Source organism: Prionailurus bengalensis, chromosome A2, assembly GCF_016509475.1.
Source record: "Prionailurus bengalensis isolate Pbe53 chromosome A2, Fcat_Pben_1.1_paternal_pri, whole genome shotgun sequence".
NCBI lineage: Eukaryota > Metazoa > Chordata > Mammalia > Carnivora > Felidae > Prionailurus > Prionailurus bengalensis.
The window spans coordinates 134,972,440-134,992,910 of NC_057348.1; the positions used below are offsets into that span (position 1 = coordinate 134,972,440).

Sequence of the window (20,471 nt, forward strand, 5' to 3'; positions counted from 1 at the left end):
AGAGGAAAATTGATAACATTTTTACCTCAGCAAACTGCCAGCACACTGGCTCTGCTCTAATCCCACGTTTCTAGTGATTTATATTCTCCATGGCAATGTGCTGTAACCTCAGAGTGATACCACTGTGGTGTAGATTGACTGCATTCCAAATGCTGGAATCACATACATAATGTTTTTACTTTTAAATAATATTCAGACACCAGAATAAATACCATATGTGCACTGATGCTGGTTACAATGGAACCTTGTCATTTCTTGTGAGGGAGAACATTCTTTGTTTCTGATTCCCATTTGAAATAAGTATGCAAAAGATAAATACGTACATTGATGGCATTTTGAGAAGGTGGAGGTAATTACACAGCTGAGGATGTAGCTACGATTCCTTGAAATGCAGCATTTAAGACTAAAAAGATTGTTGTGTTGCCCCTACCTACTCCTCTTTGATACACATGAAAGCAAGGATTGTTATGTGACCTTGCCAATGTAGGGTGTCGTTTTTATACTTTACATGTACAGCATGCTGTAGTCAAAGGACATCTGTTGAAGAAAAATTACTCTGTGAGCACTAAGTTCATAGCAACAGTGAGACTAACATGCTGATGACATCGTAACAGGGAGAGTAACACACGTGATAATGGAAAGGGATGGATTGATTGGAAAGCCATAATTCAGTGTGAGACCTCATGTTATCTGAAGCCACAAGAGCAGAATTTAGGTGGCCTGACATCATCAAAACACAGATAATCAATCTCTCCAGATCCATTTTCCCCCCACATGGTATTGAAGATTGAAAAGTTTCATTTAAAGTTTAGAAATACCTCCCAAGTCATGCAATTTTAGGTTTGCACTTTTGTCCATCTTGGTTGGAATTCTCATCCACCTAGACCTGTTTTTTAAATAGACATGGTAGAATGCCTTTCATATTTGTACATCTATAACAAGCTTCAGCTAGTCAATCCACATTTGCTTCTTGGGGAAGCATTTCAATCCAGGTTTGTGTTATTACCATCAGTTGAGCTATATTGAATTAGTGCTTGTGACATTTTAATAATACTTTGTAGATGAGGAAATCCTGGGCATTGAGCTGATGGCTTCCCTACTCCCCTGCACCCTATCCCCACCCAGTTTTGTGAGGTTTGCCCAGAATATATAGTGTGAGATAAATGTGTGAGTCATACATCATAATGCATCTCTGACAGCTTATCTGGCATATAACTCAGAGTTTGGGTAACTCTTGCATCCTTTCTGGGAGTTACTTGTAGAACTGTTTACCATTATAAAAATGCTCGAAAGCCCCTTTTTGAAATTGAGAAGTTATGAGACAAATATTGAACCTCTAACATATTGTTTCTCATTTTCAGCTTTTCGGATGATCCCTTATCCCTTGGAAAAGGGACATCTGTTTTATCCTTACCCAATCTGTACAGAAACAGCAGATCGAGAGCTGCTTCCATGTAAGTCTCACTTCTGTATTCCTCTCCTCAGCCAGTGAGGGTGGTGTGCACGAATGTGGGGATGGGAAGAGGTGGGAATGATAAATGTTTACAGTGTTCCTTGTCTTTTATTACTCTTCTCCCAAGCCCTGTCCTTACTGGATAGCATATGCATTAAAATGAGTTATGTGTGTGGGTTTGGCATCCTGCTCCTCCAAGTCCCTCCAGATTCATCAAAGGGAAAGACCTCCAAGGACTTAAATTTAAATGAAGAGCTATCATGTACCAGTTGGCCTGAGCAGAGACCCCTAGTTCCAGGCTGATGTGCACGGGCTGGTCCACTGTGCGTGGTTCCCCCTTGTGTGGCCCAGCTGGTCAAATGCAGTCTGCACAGAGTGGAGTTTGAAGAGGAAGCACTGACTTCAGAGGGTGCTGCACATGAGTCACGGATGAGAGGGCAGTGCCAGGACGCTGGCATCATTGCCAGAGGCAGAGTCGTGGGGCAGGGCGGGCGTGCTGTCTGTGGTGATGCAATGCTCTTGGCCAGAGGGATTTCCCATGAGCAGCTCATGGATGCACGTAGTGGGTTGGCATGACATGTGCAGAGCACACGTGCAGCCTCAGCACTGTATGCAGCAAGAAGAGGGGGAACCCTGCCCTCAAGAACCTTACAAGCTGGCAGTCTCTTGGTCCACACCGCACGTGGGAAGAATGATTTGGTTTACTGTAATACGACATTGTTTTGACAAGTCCTACTAAATAGCTATTATCAAATCATACTGTATTCGGGGATCCTGTCCAGGCTCTTCGTGTGGCCCTGACTTAGGACATATTTTCCTCCCTCAGATAATAAGCTCCAAATTTTGGCTATTCTCTCTCCCTTGTCCTCTCTCCTACCACCGCCTCTCTTTGACCCACCCCAGGTATAGCCTATCTCAGAGCCCAGGGGAGTAGTGTAGATTTGGAGCCCTAGGTGCTCCAATAATAAATTGTGCAATGCCAATGTTATTGAGCCTATCATAAATCCCCAACACGGTGGGGTCTGGGTGCAAAACAAATTGCTCTCGTAGACTGAAGCAGCGAGAGGTGGCTCACCTGTTTCCTTGCTGGCCCGAGGCAATGTCATGTTTGTTCCTTATGGAGCCGGGAAAGTTCAGTGATGCGTTGCTTCTTGCCCGAGTTTTATTGTGAAAATGCCTCACACTACATTAGATTCTATTTCAGAAATTTCTGTTATGTGTGCCCACACTTTACCTTTGGACTCTCCTTCAGGGAGACCCTTGTTAAAATTTCCATTTCTAGTAAGAATGGCAGTTTTCTGAAAAGCACAGTTTTAAAATGTTTTCTTTGAATCCAATAAAGTTTCCATGGGACTAGATTCACTATTAGAACGAGATTATAGCTCTTAAAAGAAACTTCATAGGAGTAATCTTTATGAACCTGAAATAGAAAGTTATGACTCTCATTTCTTGAACTGAATGCAGTCGCCCAAAATCTGATCTCCCCTCAAAATCTTTCGGGGGTTGGGTGTTGACAGCAAGGATGGTGTGGATACAAAGAGGGCCAATTGTTTTAAATGCTACCCACGTTTTGCACTTTAAAAGTACCCTTGTTGGACATTAGGCCCCAAGCGTGCTTGTACCTTCTTTCGAATCCCAGCAGGTGGATGGCCCGAATTCAGGTGTGCACACTTCTTTGTGCTCTGTCCCTCCCTGCTGTCTCCACCCTCACTTTCAGGCCAAGCGGGTTATAGTTTAGGGCTGTAAGTAATGAGAGCTGAACAGTCGCAGAAAGGCCTTCAGATCTTGGATTTCCTGAAGAACGTGGAGCACTTGGACCCTCTCGGTTCCAGTGGCAGTACTGCTCACAGGCAGTTTTACAGCCCCCTCAGCCAGGGCGCCTGCAGCTGGGGCCCCTCTCTCTGCACAGGCCAGCTTATCTCCCCTGGAGGGAACCCCCAGCGCCCAGGCTGCTCACAGCCACACGGTGAGCAGAAAGCAGGGCGTCCGTTCCCTTGGCATTGGCACCACCTGTTCTTTGGTTTTCCTAAACCCAACATTTGAAACTTTGAAGTTATGGAAGGGGCTCTAAAGAGCACCAGTTTGTTTTGTTTTGTTTTGTTTTGTTTTTGTTTTTTGGTTGTTTGGTTGTTTTTTTTGTTTTGGTTTTGGTTTGGGTTTGGGGTTTTTTTTGGTGATTGTTGCAAGTGTATTTATCATTACGGTTCTCCTACAATTGTGCCGGATGACCCCTGCAGCCTTGATTTCCAACCTTTGCAGATTGAATTGGCCACCATGTGAGGTCCTTGCTGAATGTCTATCAGGATGGCTCCCTCCACCGACAGACTTAGAGTGTGCCAGGAAAAAATACAAGATAAACCAATATCGCCTCATTATAATGACTAAAATATTACAGGAAGGTCAAAATCTAAACAGAAGATTTTTTTTTTTCCCCAGTAGACTTAGTTTTGGGTTTTCCGGGTTTTGTCCAATGAACATGTATTTTATAATGTGAATGAGGTTTTGTTTTATTTGTGTTTCCTTTTGAGAAAGTAATACTATGTATTAGGCGTAGAGTGTGTTACTGTTCCTGCCCCAAAATATGTAACATCCTCAAATTAGCCCTATCATGCCTCCCAAGTAGAGCGCTCAAGGTTGAACATGGACTTGGGAGAAGCAGATAGGCAAGCCAGCGGCTGGCTCAGATGTTGGCTCTGGTTCATTCAAGTACCCTGCCCTTTTCATTTCCAAGAGGCTTCAGCCACAGCTCTGAAGAGTCAGTCCCACATACAGAAATTCCCTGAGGATGCATTTCACTATGGCACTCATGTTTCCGTCTGCATTTCTCCACAGCTTTCCATGAAGTCTCAGTTTACCCAAAGAAGGAGCTTCCCTTCTTCATCCTCTTCACTGCCGGATTGTGTTCCTTCACAGCCATGCTGGCCCTCTTGACACATCAGTTCCCGGAACTCATGGGGGTCTTTGCAAAAGCTGTGAGTATTTGCCAAGAGGGGGGCCTGAGGGAAGGGACATGGGAAGCCAAGGGAAGCCAAGGGGAGGAGAAGAGACATGAAGGAGTGTTGTGTAGAAATGGATATACCTATATTGATTGTTTGCTCACTGTTTAATTTTCATCTTCATCAGTAGAATCAAAAGGTTGAGGGTCAAATGAGAAAAGTGCAGGTTGTTTGTAAATGCATGCCTTGCCTCATTTCACAAAAAAATTACCAGGTTTCAAAAAAAGCATGAAACCTAAAAGGATTAAATAAATAATTAAGGGAATCCTAGTAAATGAGAAAATGTATGGAAAATTACTCAGTTTTACATAAGTTGAATGACATTATTTCTAATCTTTAGATATTGTGAGTCTTTCCTTCAATAAACATGAGATTTACATTTTCAAAGATGATTTCAATAAATATTTTAATGGGTACAAACTGTTGGCTTGTTGGGGAATGAGCTGAGAACGTGTGAAGGGCTCGTAATTAAAAAGTATATTAAGAACTTGTATTAAGAAATATACAGACGTGACATTTAGAATATGGAAATCCAGTAAGAGTCTTTAAGTAGGACTGTGGAGAGGAGCTTTAATAATAAGAAAAGCCATCTGCATTGACAATCAAGAGCCATTGTTTCCTTGTTGAAAACCAACCATTTTTTTAACGTTTATTTTTGAGAGAGAGAGAGAGAGAGAGAGAGAGAGTGCAAGCGGGGGAGGGGCAGAGAGAGAGGGAGACAGAATCCGAAGCAGGTTCCAGGTTCTGAGCTGTCAGCACAGAGCCTGACGCGGGGCTCGAACTCATAAACCGTGAGATCGTGACCTGAGCCGAAGCCGGCTGTTTAACCGGAGCCACCAAGGCTCCCTGAAAACCAACCATTTTAACCTTCACATGCAGTGAGGATAAGTGTAAGGATTTTGCCACAGATGGGTTTCAAACAGAAGGAATAAGGAAAAGAGCATCAATGCTTTTTCCTGGAACTCCATTCTGATTTCAAGGCGAGTGGAGTCAGAAAGGATGATTTCTAACTTGGCTGGGTGATTTAATCCCTTTCCAGATGATTGACATTTTCTGCTCGGCAGAGTTCAGGGACTGGAATTGCAAGAGCATTTTCATGCGTGTTGAAGATGAACTGGAAATTCCACCGGCACCTCAATCTCAGCATTTCCAAAACTGAACTCATCACGCTCTTCCCCCACCACCAAAACCACCCCTCCTCCTGTATTCCTGACCTCTGCCATTGCCTCTGCCATCCACCCAGTTACTCAAGCCAGAAGCGCAGCAGCCCTCCCAGGCTCCTCTCTCACTCTCCACACCCTACCTGTCTCAGCTTCCAGTCTGTCGGATCTAACCTCCAATGCTACTAGGCGTTCAGTAAATGTAATTCATCCCTACTTAGCCCCTTCTCTCCCCATAGCATCTCTCTCAGTTTAGGTCTTGTTATTTCTTGCTTGGACTCCTCTGCCAGAGTCTTAACTGGTCTCCTTGCTTCCAGTTCCATCCCCTGCCAGTCCTTCTCTCGTACTGACACAAGAATGATCTTTCTAAAATGCAAGTCTGAGCATGTCACTTCCCTGCTTGAATTTCTCCAAAGGTTTCCCACCAACTTCAGAATAAAGTCCCAGATCTTTAGCAAGGCATGCAAGGTCCTTTACAATCATGCCTTGCTTGCCTCTTCAGCCTCATCTCTCCCAGCTCTTGCATAGACACTGCTCTTAGACCATAGTGACTCACCACTCCCAGATGCACAGGCTCTTGTACACCTCAGTGCCTTTGCACGTGCCTTTTGCTCTGCATGGAACGCCCTTCCCTATCACCACCTTGGCTTGTCCACTCTACTAACTCCTCTTCACTCTTTTACACTCAGCTTTCTTTCTAAGTTTCTCCCAAGCTGAGTTAGAGGTCTTTCCTCCGTGATCCCACAGTATTCTATGAATACCTATATTATCACACTTATTGTACTATAATTGTTAAAAACTTGTCCGTCCCCCTTTTAGAATGTGAGCTCCTTGAGAGCAGGACTGTGTCTTCCTCATCTCTGTATCCCCAAAGCTTTGCACAGTGCCTTGCACGTAGTAGGTTTTCAATAAATGATTATTAAATAAATAAATGGTAGTGGTTTCTGCAGAAAGAATCACTGTAAAAATCAGATACAGTTTAGCATTTCTCCTCTTCTTTTGTAATTATAATCATGGACTCTTAGAGTTGAAAGGGACCTTAAACTGCCTTCAAGAGTAATGGGATGGAGGTCATTTAGACTCTTCTTGAATGCTCTCAGTGATGGGGAACTTGCCTACTTAACATCAAAGCCCATTTCATTGTTGGATCACTCAGAAGTCTTCTTTATATAAAATATGCCTTCCTCTAATATCCACCTGTTGTTCCTATCTACCCTCCAAAACTATACTCAACAAGTCTCCTTCTTGCAAATTCTTATGACAGCTAATACATTCGTGGCAACCTCTGACCTCTGACTCTTGGTAAAACATCTCAAATTTCCTTAAGTCTTCTGTATATAACATGATTTTTAAACCCACCACGCCCCATGTTGGATGTTCCCTAGTTTATGGACCTCCACTATTCATTATTATACTCCCAAGCCAACCTCTGAGTAAAAATAGTTGCCAAAATTCTGAATAGACTAGAGTTTAACTTAGCAAAATTTAAAATAGGAATATATTTACAATAGTAGACAATTATATTTCCTCCTTTTATGTTCCTCTCTTAAACATTTTTAGAGAATTTTTGTAAAAATATGTCATTGTCCCAGTGTTTTTCAGTAAACAAATAGCAGTTGGTGGGTTTTTGGATCAGAAGAGAGATTTTCACCCTCTAGTGTGAAAAAAATTCACTTGGCCCCACCACCAGAAACTCAGATTATTGAGTGCTAGCACCCAGAAATCTGTGTTTTTTTTTTTTTTTAAATGTTTTTTTTCAACGTTTATTTATTTTTTGGGGGACAGAGAGAGACAGAGCATGAACGGGGGAGGGGCAGAGAGAGAGGGAGACACAGAATCGGAAACAGGCTCCAGGCTCTGAGCCATCAGCCCAGAGCCTGACGCGGGGCCCGAACCCACTGACTGCAAGATCGTGACCTGGCTGAAGTCGGACGCTTAACCGACTGTGCCACCCAGGCGCCCCAGAAATCTGTGTTTTTAACAAGGATTCCAGCAGGTTCTGAGTGAGGTGTTGAGCACCATACCTGCTTCTAGGAACACTGGTCTCTAGCAAGCTGAACATCTGAGCAGCCATTCACAAGTACGTGGTGCTGTGCCAGTGCCACTGGGGGGAAAGCTTTCGAAGGTGACAGATGTTTCGCCCTGGCTGTACCTTGGAATCACCTAGGGAGCTTACAAGTGACTAATGCCTGCCTCCTGACTTCACTGGCCTGGGGTGCAGCATGGGCATCTTAAGTTTTCAGATGCTTCCCAGGCGATTCAGGTGTGCAGCCAGGGCTGAGACCACCATATTGAATGAAATGACTAATGGCCTGAAACTGCATTAACCAGGGAAGGGTCTGGGGGAGTGGAGGATAGTAAATAGAATACAACTAAGTGTCCCTAGAAAAGGCTCTACTGGCTCCAGAATATCAGTGATGTGTTCATTATGGATCATTTAATGTTTCCAAAGCTCTGGTTTTGAGTCTAGATCAGATGATTGAATAAAATATCATTTTGCCTATGGTCCTCCTATTTTATACTCTACCGAGGTGCAGTAGTTTGGTCAGCTACTCATAATAACCAAATATAGTTTAGATAAATTTGCTTTTAAACCTCTGCCTGGAAGATCACATTCATCTTGCCCTTCCTGAAGGTTTAACAGTTTCCAAAATGTTTAGAGAGACTTCGTGGGGAAGGAAGATGGATGGCCTGAAGGAGACAGGCACCGTCCCTCTCCCCCGACCTTGTCCCCAGAGTCTTCCCCCATGTTTTCACCCTCCTCACTGCTGCAGGCCTCTCATGAAGCCCCCTGCACGTTATCGCAGTCACCCTATAGGCTTCCCACAACCATTTGCAGCTTGTGAAAATGACTTTCTCAGCCCTCGCCTGAGATAATATCCCTGGGATAATGACTTTTAGTAGATGCAGAGAGATTGCACTGGCACCCCCCAGGCTACATGCAGCTTGGGAACTCTCCAGTGTGTTTATATGTTGATATGCAGCCAGTCAAGAAGCCCACAGCAAAGTGGGAGCCACTGGAAAATAGTAAAACGAACGGCTTCAACTGGCTTTCCCCCCTAATCTAATCTACCTCAATGACTTAAGACTAACTCTTCCTAGAATGTTTGGTTACTAAGATAAGGTTGCTCATATAAATAAGTTATCGTTCCAAACCCAGCCCCTCATAGAATGTGGGAAGGTCAGCATTTTGACCCTGTCTGCTTTGAAGGGCTCTGTCTTTCCTCCTCTGATCTCTCTCCTTCACTGAGACTGAGCCCCCTGACTTCTGACTCTCATCTTCACTTATAGGCCTTGACCTCTTTGAAGTCTGATATTGATTACAGTGAAATGTCAATTGTCTGATTGCATAGGGCACCTGGAACTTATTCAGATAAGCAGAGGCATTTTGAATGTTAACGAAGCATGTTGGAAGCCATGACCTTCTTCTAAATAATGGTGTTTTGGGAAAAGGAGGATCAGGCGATTGAAGTGTCACTCTCTCTTTTTTATTAGTTCAGTTGCCTTTTCTCACCATAAGACACTGATTGAATCACAGTGCATTTTGGACCATGTATCTCTGCCCTCTGGACAGAAGTTTTGGATGTTGAGATAGACGAGCTGTTCCAGGGGTGCCTGGTGTTGCTCATTCAGACTAAACTTTTCAGGCCATAAATTTCCCGAGTCTGTAAGTGAAACTGCCGTTTCTCCATGCATTGGTTGAGTCTCTGGCCAAAAAGTATTGTCTGATTTTCAAACATGCAAACAAGTATAAATGAACATCCAAAGCAAGGCATGTTCCCCCAAACTTGTTTTTTATACCTCCTGATGAAAGCCACTAACCTTTATCTGGTTACTGAATGAGAGGGCTTATCAGCTTCAGACGCCTCATTACCTTTTATGCTTGTTCCCTGTGGGAGAGGGATGGGGAAGAGGATGCAGGGAGGGGTGCTGAGGAGGGAGGTAGCTTAGTAATAAAAGGTGCACATCCCCACTTGGGTGCTGCGAGAGAATTAGGATCTTTATGAAAAGGTTCTGGGGATTCTTTTCTCAATTCTCCCAAGAACAGACCACTCTAGATATGAGGGAGAGCAGTAAATCATCACATATACTGGAGGTGGTAGGACTTCATTTCTCTTGCGGAACCTTATTGAGAAGTGCAGGTGAAGTTCAAGGAGTCAGGGCCCACTGTGTCTTACTGTGCAGTGTGGGAAGAGGGGCAGTTACAGACATCAAACAGGGTGGGAGATTCCCCTCTTGATTTCCAGAGGCCCCACTTTTGTTCCTTTTATGCAAGTCAGGTCAGTGCCCAAAACAAAGCAAACAAACAGGCCTTATTTTGAAGCAACTTTGTAACGACCTCTTCATTTGCTCTGCTACCCAAGCTGAGGCTCCTTGGTGTCCCACATTTAGTGCGTGAAATTGCCCAGAATACAGACCATGAGCGATGCCTTTCATCTAACCACAGTACCTCATGCTAGTATTCAGTAGTTCCTTACCCACTCCATCACAACTTCGGTGGTTCTAAATCTTTTTTAGGTCAAGTCTTTAGGAGATGATAACTTCACCAGCAATATCACTTGTTTGGTGAGCCCCAACTAACAACCCCTGTCAGCATCCCTGGTTTATCCAGACTACGTCAGCACCTGGCTCCTCTTTATGGAACTAGGATTATAGGCAGATGCTGTGTTTTATGGAGCCTTAGTGGTCTCAGATTACAAACAAACAAAATCTCAAAACTAGGATTTTAATAAACAAACAATCTTCTCATTGCTAGGATTTTACAAACTCTGTCATCAGCAGCTTGGGTAGTAATTACTCATTCCTGGGCCACAGGGAGAGCATCCCACATGGTTCTGTGCATGTAACAAAGGACAGTTTCAGAAGGTTACCAGAAATTGCCATATATCTAAGACCCACTTGATGAAAGAGCCATCCACATTTGCTCAAGTGCTAACATGGCTGCCTATTTCTTAACTCCAAACCCAAGGTGGCATTCAAGGCCCTCCCCAGAGTTCTTCTGGTCACTTTTAGACTCTGCACTATTGAGCTAAGCTGAATTATTTATCCTCTTCTGAGCATACCAGTTACTTTCCCATTTCTGTTCCAGCTGCTCATTGAACCTGGAGGGATCACCTGCTTGTATTTCTTTCCTTGCCATCCTTGCCCCATCTGCATCTCTGACATCCCAGCCATCCGTTGTGGTCTATTTCAGTTGCTCCATTTTAAGTTTTTCCTGATTCTTTCAATCCGAATGGATTCTCTCCCTTTTCTGAATCCTCTTGATGCTTTTATCTTCCATCTTCCATTCTATGATGGTCTATCTGGTACTATTACTTTGTTGTGTAAAGATCTCTGTGGCCACCTATCCCTCCCCCATGACCCTAGGCTTTGAGCTCCCTGATAATGGGAGTTTGTTCCCAGAGTCCTTTATATTTCATCCAGCACTTAGGTGCCTTACTGAGTAAATACATTTAATTGATGTAAAAGACACAGCATGGGGAAAGATTCCAAATCTTACACTATCTTGAGTTTCCTCACTCTAATGTCACACTTAATGGTCCAGCTATAATGTGTCACAGACCTTCCCAAGTAGTATTCTACTGCTTCTTAAAAACAACTAGAGAAAAGGAAAGATTCTGAGGTCAAGTGAATTTTGGAAACTTGCCTGCCATACCCCTTATGGAAGACCTGAAGTCATAGAACGTATGGCCAATGGAGGAGCCTGTTTTACTTCATTAAATATACTACTACTTTGACCTCAGAACCATGTTCCCCCTCTGCATGTGTATTTACATACTACCCTTGGTGGTGTAGACTGTGCTCTGCTGAGGATAAGGGATTAGGACAAAGAACACCACAGTGTAAGAACCAGGTATTGAACCCTAACGAGATAATACCTTGGTTCTAAACAGATGGAGAGCATGGAAACCACCCAGACACCTCTGTCTCATATGGGGCTCTGTTAGGGGACCTCTTCTTGCCAGATGCTGAATGGTTTGCAGAATGAAGCTGATTCTTCACAAGAACATAATCAGAACAAATTTGAGGTTATGTTAAATGAGTCTCAGGCAAGGCACTTGGCTTTCTTAAAAGGCACTGTTAATGAGCATTATTCTCTACATGAAAAGCAGAAAGGAGTTTAGAAACCAAATGAGAGAGCTCCCAAACATCTCCTCAGACAGCACTTCTTCAACAAGGACATGTCATCCATGGACTGGCCAGTTTTCTGCCCTCTCCCAGGCGTCCATGATGCACTCCACTAAGCAGGTAGTTCAGAAATGAGCATGGGCTACAGAGGTGTTTCGGAGACAATAGGATCCCAAAGCAATTTACAGCCATGTATCAAACTTGCCTTTTTGAAATTGCCTTGTCCACTTAAAGTGGGTTCTGTACCCAGCTAGGCAGGCAGGTGATCTAAGTTGTCACCATCTTTTAACTCCTCAGCCTACTTGTCACCCAACTGTCAGTCCTTTTTAATGGCACCTGTAGGGGCAGAGCAGATCCTAAAGACGAATTGGAAGGACTGGGGACTGTGGGTCTGCTGTCAGGAGTGAAGGGGGCAGCAGCAGACACTTCTCCTCCTTACCTATCAGAGCTGAGGGTGGGGGCTGGAACTCAGGTGTGGTCATCAACTATGTTTCCCATAAACATAAATATAAAATTGTAGCCTTTGAGACTTACATGATACCAAGACTGAAGATGCAAATGTAGGTTGGAGAGGTTCATTTTATAGCCTTGAACGAGATCTCTCCTGACTCTCTGCCTTTCTGGTTTCTTTGCAGTTCCTCAGCACTTTGTTTGCCCCCCTAAACTTTGTCATGGAGAAAGTGGAAAGCATCCTCCCATCCAGCCTGTGGCACCAGCTGACGCGGATCTAGGGAAGCCCACCCGTCCTTCCCCTCAGCTCACCCAGCGGGCTGCCACTGTCTCTTTGTGCCAACTCCTCGTGGACCGCAAGAAAGCATGACTTTGAAAAAGGGAAGCCATTCCGAGATTTTAAATCATTCATGGACTGTCTGTTCCATATTAAAAGCTGTTTTTGTTGTACAAAATTCATTGATGTTCAGTTCTATTATATTTTGCCTTCAGAAAAGAAAAAAAAATCAAAAATAAACTTTTGTGTATTGCAGCAACCATTTGTGTCTTCCGGTGTCTTCCAACCTTAAAAGTGTTGGTGTCCCAAATAAACTTATGTGTTTACATTTCATTTACTAAGGACCCAGATCTTCTGAATGTCCCACAATGGTTTTCTTTGCTAATGGAACTCATCCCGGGAGGCCCTTAGTACTCCTACATACAGTCGGTGGTTTGGAAAATGGAATGTCTTCGGCAAAAATGTACCATCTTTTTCAGCCCCAAACTGTCGTTCCTCGTAGGTCACATGCACAAAACCAGCTTCCACAATGACTGACGGGCAGCATGAATGACATGAAACACATGTGCCATGACAAGTTGTTCTAGTCAGAGACTCTACTCATTGAATAGAACTCAGCACTCTAGCTCTAGGAATCATTTTGCTTTATGAAAATTTGTGAGAAAAAAACTTTTGATGAGAAGCTACAGACCCAACAGTCTGTTGTAGAACCTGACTACTTTTCCATGTTGCCATTTTTACAATGTTTTCTCATAAGGGCACTTTATTATGTTTTTTTTTTTATCATTTTTGCATTCTTGATGCTTAAATGTAAGTGTTCTTTGATCATTTTAGCGATCTGAACCAAAATGGTCATTTGTCCTCACCACCTTTGAAAGCCTCCGATTCACACCTGCTGAACATCTGGCTTTACTTAAACAAAAGAAGAAAAATAAATAACATTGAATCCTCTATCTGAAGTGAAAAGTACTGCTATTTGAAATCTCAACTGAGTGCTTAAAAAAAAAGGACTGCCCTTTACATAGTTTGTTTTCCGTTTTATTTAGAATCCTGAAACTTTTCCCAGGCGCATTAAAACAGGCAGTGTGCAGGGAAAGCACCACCACCTTCTCTCCTTCCCAGCTGGACTTGCTGCCGGCTCCTGGCCTTCCTCCACGAGCAAAGTAAGTGGGCAGGCAATGGTTCAGTGCACAAGGGCTTCTCACGCTTTGGGCAAGTCTGTGTTTCTACTGCCTTTGTGCAAAGCCCTGATGGGGAGAGGCGCTGGCTCCTGCTCTGAGGGAATTGTTTCAGAAGAGGCTGATCCGGGGCGCCTGGGTGGCTCAGTCGGTTGAGCATCCGACTTCAGCTCAGGTCACGATCTCACGGTTTGTGAGTTCGAGCCCCGCGTCGGGCTCTGGGCTGATGGCTCAGAGCCTGGAGCCTGCTTCCGATCTGTGTCTCCCTCTCTCTCTGCCCCTCCCCCATTCATGCTCTGTCTCTCTCTGTCTCAAAAATAAATAAACATTAAAAAAAATTTTTTTAAAAAGAGGCTGATCCCCTGTATCCACACCAATAGTGCTACTCTTGGGGGGCAGTGGCTGTGCCTGCCTTGTTTGCCTCTTTGCTTCTTCTTCCTCTGACTTAAATCTTGACCTGAAGTGGATGCTCAAATGATGTGTTGATAAATTGATGCAATTCATGATACAAATAAAATTTTATTCACAGAGGAAAGGAGTTGGTTCCAGCAGAGAAGGACTAAGGAGGCTTATATAAATTTTGCTGGAAGAAAATGTAGTAATTATCTAACACAATTATTTGACTTAACAGATGGGTAAACCAAAGTCCAAAGAGATTTTGATCGGAGTTGGGACTCTAGCTTTAAGTGATAAACTTCCCAGAGCCCGTAGGCAATAGCAAGTGGAAATGGCCCAGTGTGAATTGTGAGAAACCCCAGTTGCAGGAGATACAACAAAGAAATGTAACACAAGAATTTTAAACTAGGACTTTAAAGCAGTTTCATGGAGAGGGGAGGCAAAAGTTAGACTTTGAGGGGGAAAAGGAGTGAACGGGAGAGATAAAGGTGGAGAAAAGATGGGGACAGAATGAAGATACAAGGTTAACAGAGATTGCTGAAGGAAATGAGTCCATGGTCCATGAGAGGAGCTAATCACGTGAGGAGGAGGGAGGCTTCTCTAAATCTGAGCCAAATTAATAGACCTTTCACCTTATAACCCAGAGTCACTCTTCAGTCCGAAGCTGTGCTCCGTTTCCTCCACCTCGGTCTTCAACTACTGTGCTCAACTCTTAAGAGCAACCATGACTCACTCTTGCCATTCTGATCTCCCCAGGCCTGGATGCCAGGGTGGTTGTTGTCTTTGTTTAGTTGCCCCTGAGGATAAGCATTCAGGCCTTGTTAAGGGTTCCATGCAAACCTGTGGAGAGGCAGAGCCAGAGCGATGAATATGACAGAGCAGTTTTTAAGATGATCACTTTTACATGGTTCTTGACAGTTTTTGCTCAAGGTCCATGGTTCCTGTCTTCTTGTTGAAATGGCCACTGGAATCCAAGTTGCATTCCTGCCTTCTTTTATTTCTATATGAGAATCCATTCTGATGGGCTTTCCTCTATGAAGATCCTTCCTATTGGAATCTAGCAGTGTATATAGGAAATAATACAATATGACCAAATGGGAATGATCTATATATTATTTAATTATATATTATACATTTAATATCTTCTGTATCTGTGGTTATTTCTCTTTTCTCATTCCTAATGTTATATATCTTTGCTCTCTTCCTTTTTTCCCCCTTTAATCAGCTTCACAAAGTTGATCTAATCTTTCTTTTTTTTTTTTTTAAAGTTTTTTTTTTTTTTTAATTTTTTTTTTTTCAACGTTTATTTATTTTTGGGACAGAGAGAGACAGAGAATGAACAGGGGAGGGGCAGAGAGAGAGGGAGACACAGAATCGGAAACAGGCTCCAGGCCCTGAGCCATTAGCCCAGAGCCTGATGCGGGGCTCGAACTCACAGACCGAGAGATCGTGACCTGGCTGAAGTCGGACGCTTAACCGACTGCGCCACCCAGGCGCCCCGATCTAATCTTTCAAAGAAACAAGTTTTGGATTTGTGGGTACATTCGACCATACTTTTAGCCTTGTCTTTTTTTTAATTAAAAATTTTTTTAATGTTTATTTATTTTTGAGAGAGAGAAAGAGAGAGAGCAGGGGAGGGGCAGAGAGAGAGGGAGACAGAGAATCCAAAGCAGGCTCTGTGCTGACAGCAGAGTTCCCAATGCAGAGCTTGAACTCACAAACTATGAGATCATGACCTGAGCCGAAGTCTGACATTTAACCAACTGAGCCACCCAGGCACCCCTTGCCTTGTCTTTTAATATTTTAAGCTTTTAGGTTTATTTGCTCTTCTTGATTTCTCTTGTTCAGAAGAATTGTAATTTTTAAAATTTCCTCTGACAAATAATTGGTTAATTTTTATTTTATTTTAAGGAAGAGGTTTCTAAGGCTATAAATTTTTCTCTAAGTGGAGCTTTCTTGTCCCTTAGATTTTGCTATGAAAGGTTCTTCATTCTTTTCTAGAAATTTCTGTTTTGGTTCCTTCTTGTCCAGGAGTGATCATATTTGGGCAGTCCCTAATAATTGGTTCTCCGTTACGGCCTTAAATGAATTTATTTTTAATGTTATCCTGCAATATCTAATGAAAACGTCAAAGATACTCAACCATGTGTTCCCAATACCTTTACCCATGTAAACCCTAATACCTTACACCCATGGATTATTAAGTAAACTTGTGATCTTTCTTTCCATTAGTATTTTTTTTTTAATTTTTTTTCAACGTTTATTTATTTTTGGGACAGAGAGAGACAGAGCATGAACGGGGGAGGGGCAGAGAGAGAGGGAGACACAGAATCGGAAACAGGCTCCAGGCTCTGAGCTATCAGAACAGAGCCCGATGCAGGGCTCGAACTCACGGACCACGAGATCGTGACCTGGCTGAAGTCGGACACTTAACCGACTGCGCCACCCAGGCGCCCCCCATTAGTATTATTTTTGTAATTACATCTTTCTTCAATGTGAAACTTCAGGACCTATGTTAATATGTTTAATATATGCTTATGTTCCTTCCACTGGTTCATATTGTTCTTCTGGCTCTGCGACTATGCATTTCACCAAGCTAAAACAAATCTGTGTGCTGAGTCACTAGACAACTTGAAATTTAAAAGGGGAGGGGGCTGTTCTGGCTTTTGAGGGTCAAAGATGGTTAGGCTGAAGAGGCAGGAATTGGTTACAAAAAAAAATGTCCAGCAGAGGTATGGCCCTCTATCAGGAATGCTCTGGAGAGCTGCAGGAGCTCAGGGGACAGATGGCCTTCTGGTGGTATCTGTATCTGCTGCAGAATGCCATCTGTAATTCTCCGGCAGGCACGAAGGGGACAGAAAGGAAGCAGGTTCTCTTGCCTGCTTTCTCCAGCTTGTCTCCTGTTGTATCCAGCTCAAGTCGATTTCCTACTCCCTTGGGTCCTCAGCCTTGAAGCTTGTGTGTGACTAACCTTAGGAAGAAAACCTTTGGAACAGAAAACCTCAACTGACCTTCATCAAAAGGCAAGCAAACCTCAAGTTGGCGTGTTGTTTCAGGGAAGGAGTGGGAATGGGTTACAGTGTGAGAGGGTATGGAATGAGTATAATTTAAAAAAAAACAAAAAACTTTGTTTTAAACCACCTACTTCTGGCTCTGAGCCCCCTTACCACAAAATCTGCCTTCCAAACCTGTGTCCTGGTGCCTCTGACAGCATCATTATCCAAGCCCACAGTGTCCCTTAAGTCTGGTGGTACACACGAAGTGCAGGACCTGAGACCACACCCCACACCAGGCTCCCCACATGCATCTCCCTGCTGCGCCTTCTGCTCCTGGGCCCACAGACCACCCCTTTATGACTCTCAGCTCCTGCACTCTCCCTCTTGGGTACCCAGGACAGTCTCTGCAGGAGGGAGCATGCCCCTCCAAACACAGCCTCTTTCAGAATGCTTCTCTGGTAGTTTTCTGTGGGCAAATAACTACAAGATCTGGACTTGAAATAACAAAAAGGGAGAATTCAGGGAGGAAATAGAAGTTAACATTTCAAAGTTATATTGCCCCTCAAATCAAAGATAACCTCCTTTGTGGCACATAGGTGACTCAGTCAGTTAAACATCAGACTCTTGGTTTCAGCTCAGGTCATGACCTTACGGTCGGGAGATCTGAGTTAGGCTCCATGCCTGTATGGAGCCTGCTTAACATTCTCTCTCTCCCAGTCCCTCTGCCCCTTCTCCTGGTGCATGCACACTTATGCTCTCTCAACAGCAGCAGCAACAACAACAACAACAACAACAACAACAACAAAAGGAAAAAAGGAGCACCTGGGTGGCTCAAGTCAGTTGAGCATCCAACTCTTGGTTTCAGCTCAGGTCATGATCCCATGGTCGTGGGACCAAGCCCTGCATCAAACTCCATGCTGAGGGTGGAGCCTGCTTGGGATTCTCTCTCTTTCTCCCTCTGCCCCTCTCTGATGCTCAAACACACTCTCTCTCACACATAAAAACAAAACAGAGATAACCTCATTCACATCCAGTATAAATTACATCCCTTTGTTCACTCATTCCTTGAGGCAACTGACATTTATTGAGAACCTACTGTGTGCTGGGGTTACTGTCATGTTCTCCCAATTGCACCTTGCATTGCTGCATTTTCACTCTGAAGTATTTGTACACTTAACATTATCTAGAACTAGAAGTTCTGTATTCTATATCCTAGAGTATAAAAGCTCAATAAATGTTGGCAGGAAGGTAGGAAAGACAGGGTGAAGGAGAGGATGATGCTACACCAGAAGTGAGCACCATTTTATTGAAGTCCAGGGGAAAAATTTATTAAAAGTGAAATAAAATATATTTATTCCATTCTTGGAACACCAGCTTAATGAGGAACTTTTGTGAAAACTTTGCCAAATTATCATTTTATTTGGGACGTGTGATTTCTTCTTATCCTGTGTTCCTCAAGTGACCATTGTTTATATTTATTGTGTGCCAGCTACCATGCCAGGTACTTGATCTGCATGACCTCCTTGAATTCTCCAAATCAATCTGTGAAGTAGGTACTAATTTCAACCCCACCATAGCAACTACCAAGTCACGGAGTTGGGTTTGAACTCCTTAGCACCTGGGCAGTGACCCCAATGCACCATGCACATGACATGCCTCCAACTCCCTGCCTACCCTGTCTCCGTGAGCTGGACGCAGACCACTCATCAGCTGACCTTCAGGCCTCTGGAAAGTTCACTAGAGAACACTGCCTCACAAATACTCCCCAAAGATCCTGAGAAGATCTCAGAGGACAAGGCAGACTTCACATTTTTCTTCACATTCCAGCCATATGTGTTATGATAGGAGATAGGAAACTAATATTCCTGGATTAGAGGATATAAGCATAAAAACAAGAATGCCGTGTATGGACTTGGAATAGGAAGTAATTGTCTGTAATAAATACAGATTAGTGTTTCCCATAATGGGTTTTCAGAAATCTTAGTCCAGTAAAATGCTTTTTTGGAATATCCTGCAACGTTTACCATTCTCTTAGAAATTCACAAATTCAGAAGTCCTGAGACATCCCATAATGATGAAGTCTGCTTAACCCAGTACTTCTCCTCTTCTTTTATAAAGAATACCTACATTTACTTTGGAAAATGGTGGACAAGACCAGTCAAATCAAAAGGAGGATCCCATGAACAAGGCATGTAGTTCTTCTGAGTATTTCGTCCATCCTTACCAGGTAAGAGCCTGCCAGACAGAATATGAAGAGGAACCAGGCTGCGTGAAGCCATGAAGTGCTGCTGTGCTCCCTAATTGGGCAGCATGAGCTCTGCGGCCTCTCCTCAATCCCCCTTGGTACTGGCCATGAATGTTGGCCATGGCCCCCCAGGAGGGCCCTGGGGTCTTTTAACTGTCCATCGATGCCAACACGGGTGAACAAAGTAGAGAAATTAAGGTTTGGGGCAGCAGTCATAATTCAAGTATTGTATTCTCTCTTCAGTCATCCAAGAAAAACCCAGTGACAGTACCTGAGAGAGGCTGTTAAGAACTGTTTTTTTGGCCATGGTGACCAGTCAGTAACTATCACTCTCCTGGGGGCCCCACCAAGTGGGGTTTTTCATCAACCCTAAGGCCTATGGGCCTTATATCTAACAAATTATATTTTACTTTGTTTTTATTTTAAAGCTGGTTAGTGACAACTAAGATGGTCCCTCTGCAGTTCGAATCTGATGTCAGAGTGAGAAAATCCCCTGTTCACTGGGAACTCCCCTGTCACTCATTCTGTATTAATGATATTTATTCTCCCTCGTTGTTTTATTCTTAAAAAATGGTTCCCCTGGTTGCAGTGTTATGTTAAGCATATTACATGTTACTCCAAAGTCAGTTCATATATTATAGCTCGTTACACTCCTGGGTATACATTTCTGAATAGCTCTCACTCCACAGTTACAGTTCCACATTAAATATGGGCTGCCACAAGTAGAGCCTGAGAGAGTTGTCTGTTCATTTTTGGCTCCTTCTTTTACCTGTAAGTTTTCTTCCCTCTCTATATTATAGTCCTCAGGGAAGATGTGCCCTCCAATAAGAAAGGTCTACCTGGAGGAGGTGGAAAGTATAGTTCTCTAGAGTTTTCTGGAAAGGAGGTTAGAAAACATCCTATTTAGAAAGGCAGCTATTTGTGACAGAGTGCTTGGTTCCTGCTGGGGAGGTCAGAATCCGTTTGGGCAGTGAGGGACCACAGCGATTATAGGAGGTAGGAGATGAGGGTGTCAGAATTCATCAAGACCATTGACAAAAAGCCACAACATTTTTCCTTCTGCCTTAAGAATATCAAAATGAGTTTTTGTCCACTTCAGCCATTGGGTTTTTCTCTTCTATGGCTAGCATGCTCTTAAGCATCTGTTGTAGCATCATTAATAGATAGCTTTAGAGATTTCACAGGATATAA

General features: G+C 43.4%; 1 protein-coding gene across 5 annotated transcripts in view; it reads left to right on the top strand.

The window, feature by feature from the left end:
* ST7 (suppression of tumorigenicity 7) overlaps nt 1-12,724 on the top strand; it is a 252,225-nt gene extending 239,501 nt beyond the window's left edge. For 3 of the 5 annotated variants that reach the window (XM_043589321.1, XM_043589323.1, XM_043589325.1), the window contains 3 exons: nt 1,362-1,454; nt 4,286-4,425; nt 5,489-6,537. In XM_043589321.1, the coding sequence (XP_043445256.1) occupies nt 1,362-1,454; nt 4,286-4,425; nt 5,489-5,608 (353 nt within the window). In that variant the 3' untranslated portion in view covers nt 5,609-6,537. Of the gene's footprint in view, nt 1-1,361; nt 1,455-4,285; nt 4,426-5,488; nt 6,538-12,373 lie in introns of those variants that run through there. The other 2 variants (XM_043589322.1, XM_043589324.1) reach the window with 1 other exon arrangement.
* The last annotated feature ends 7,747 nt before the right edge of the window (nt 12,725-20,471 follow it).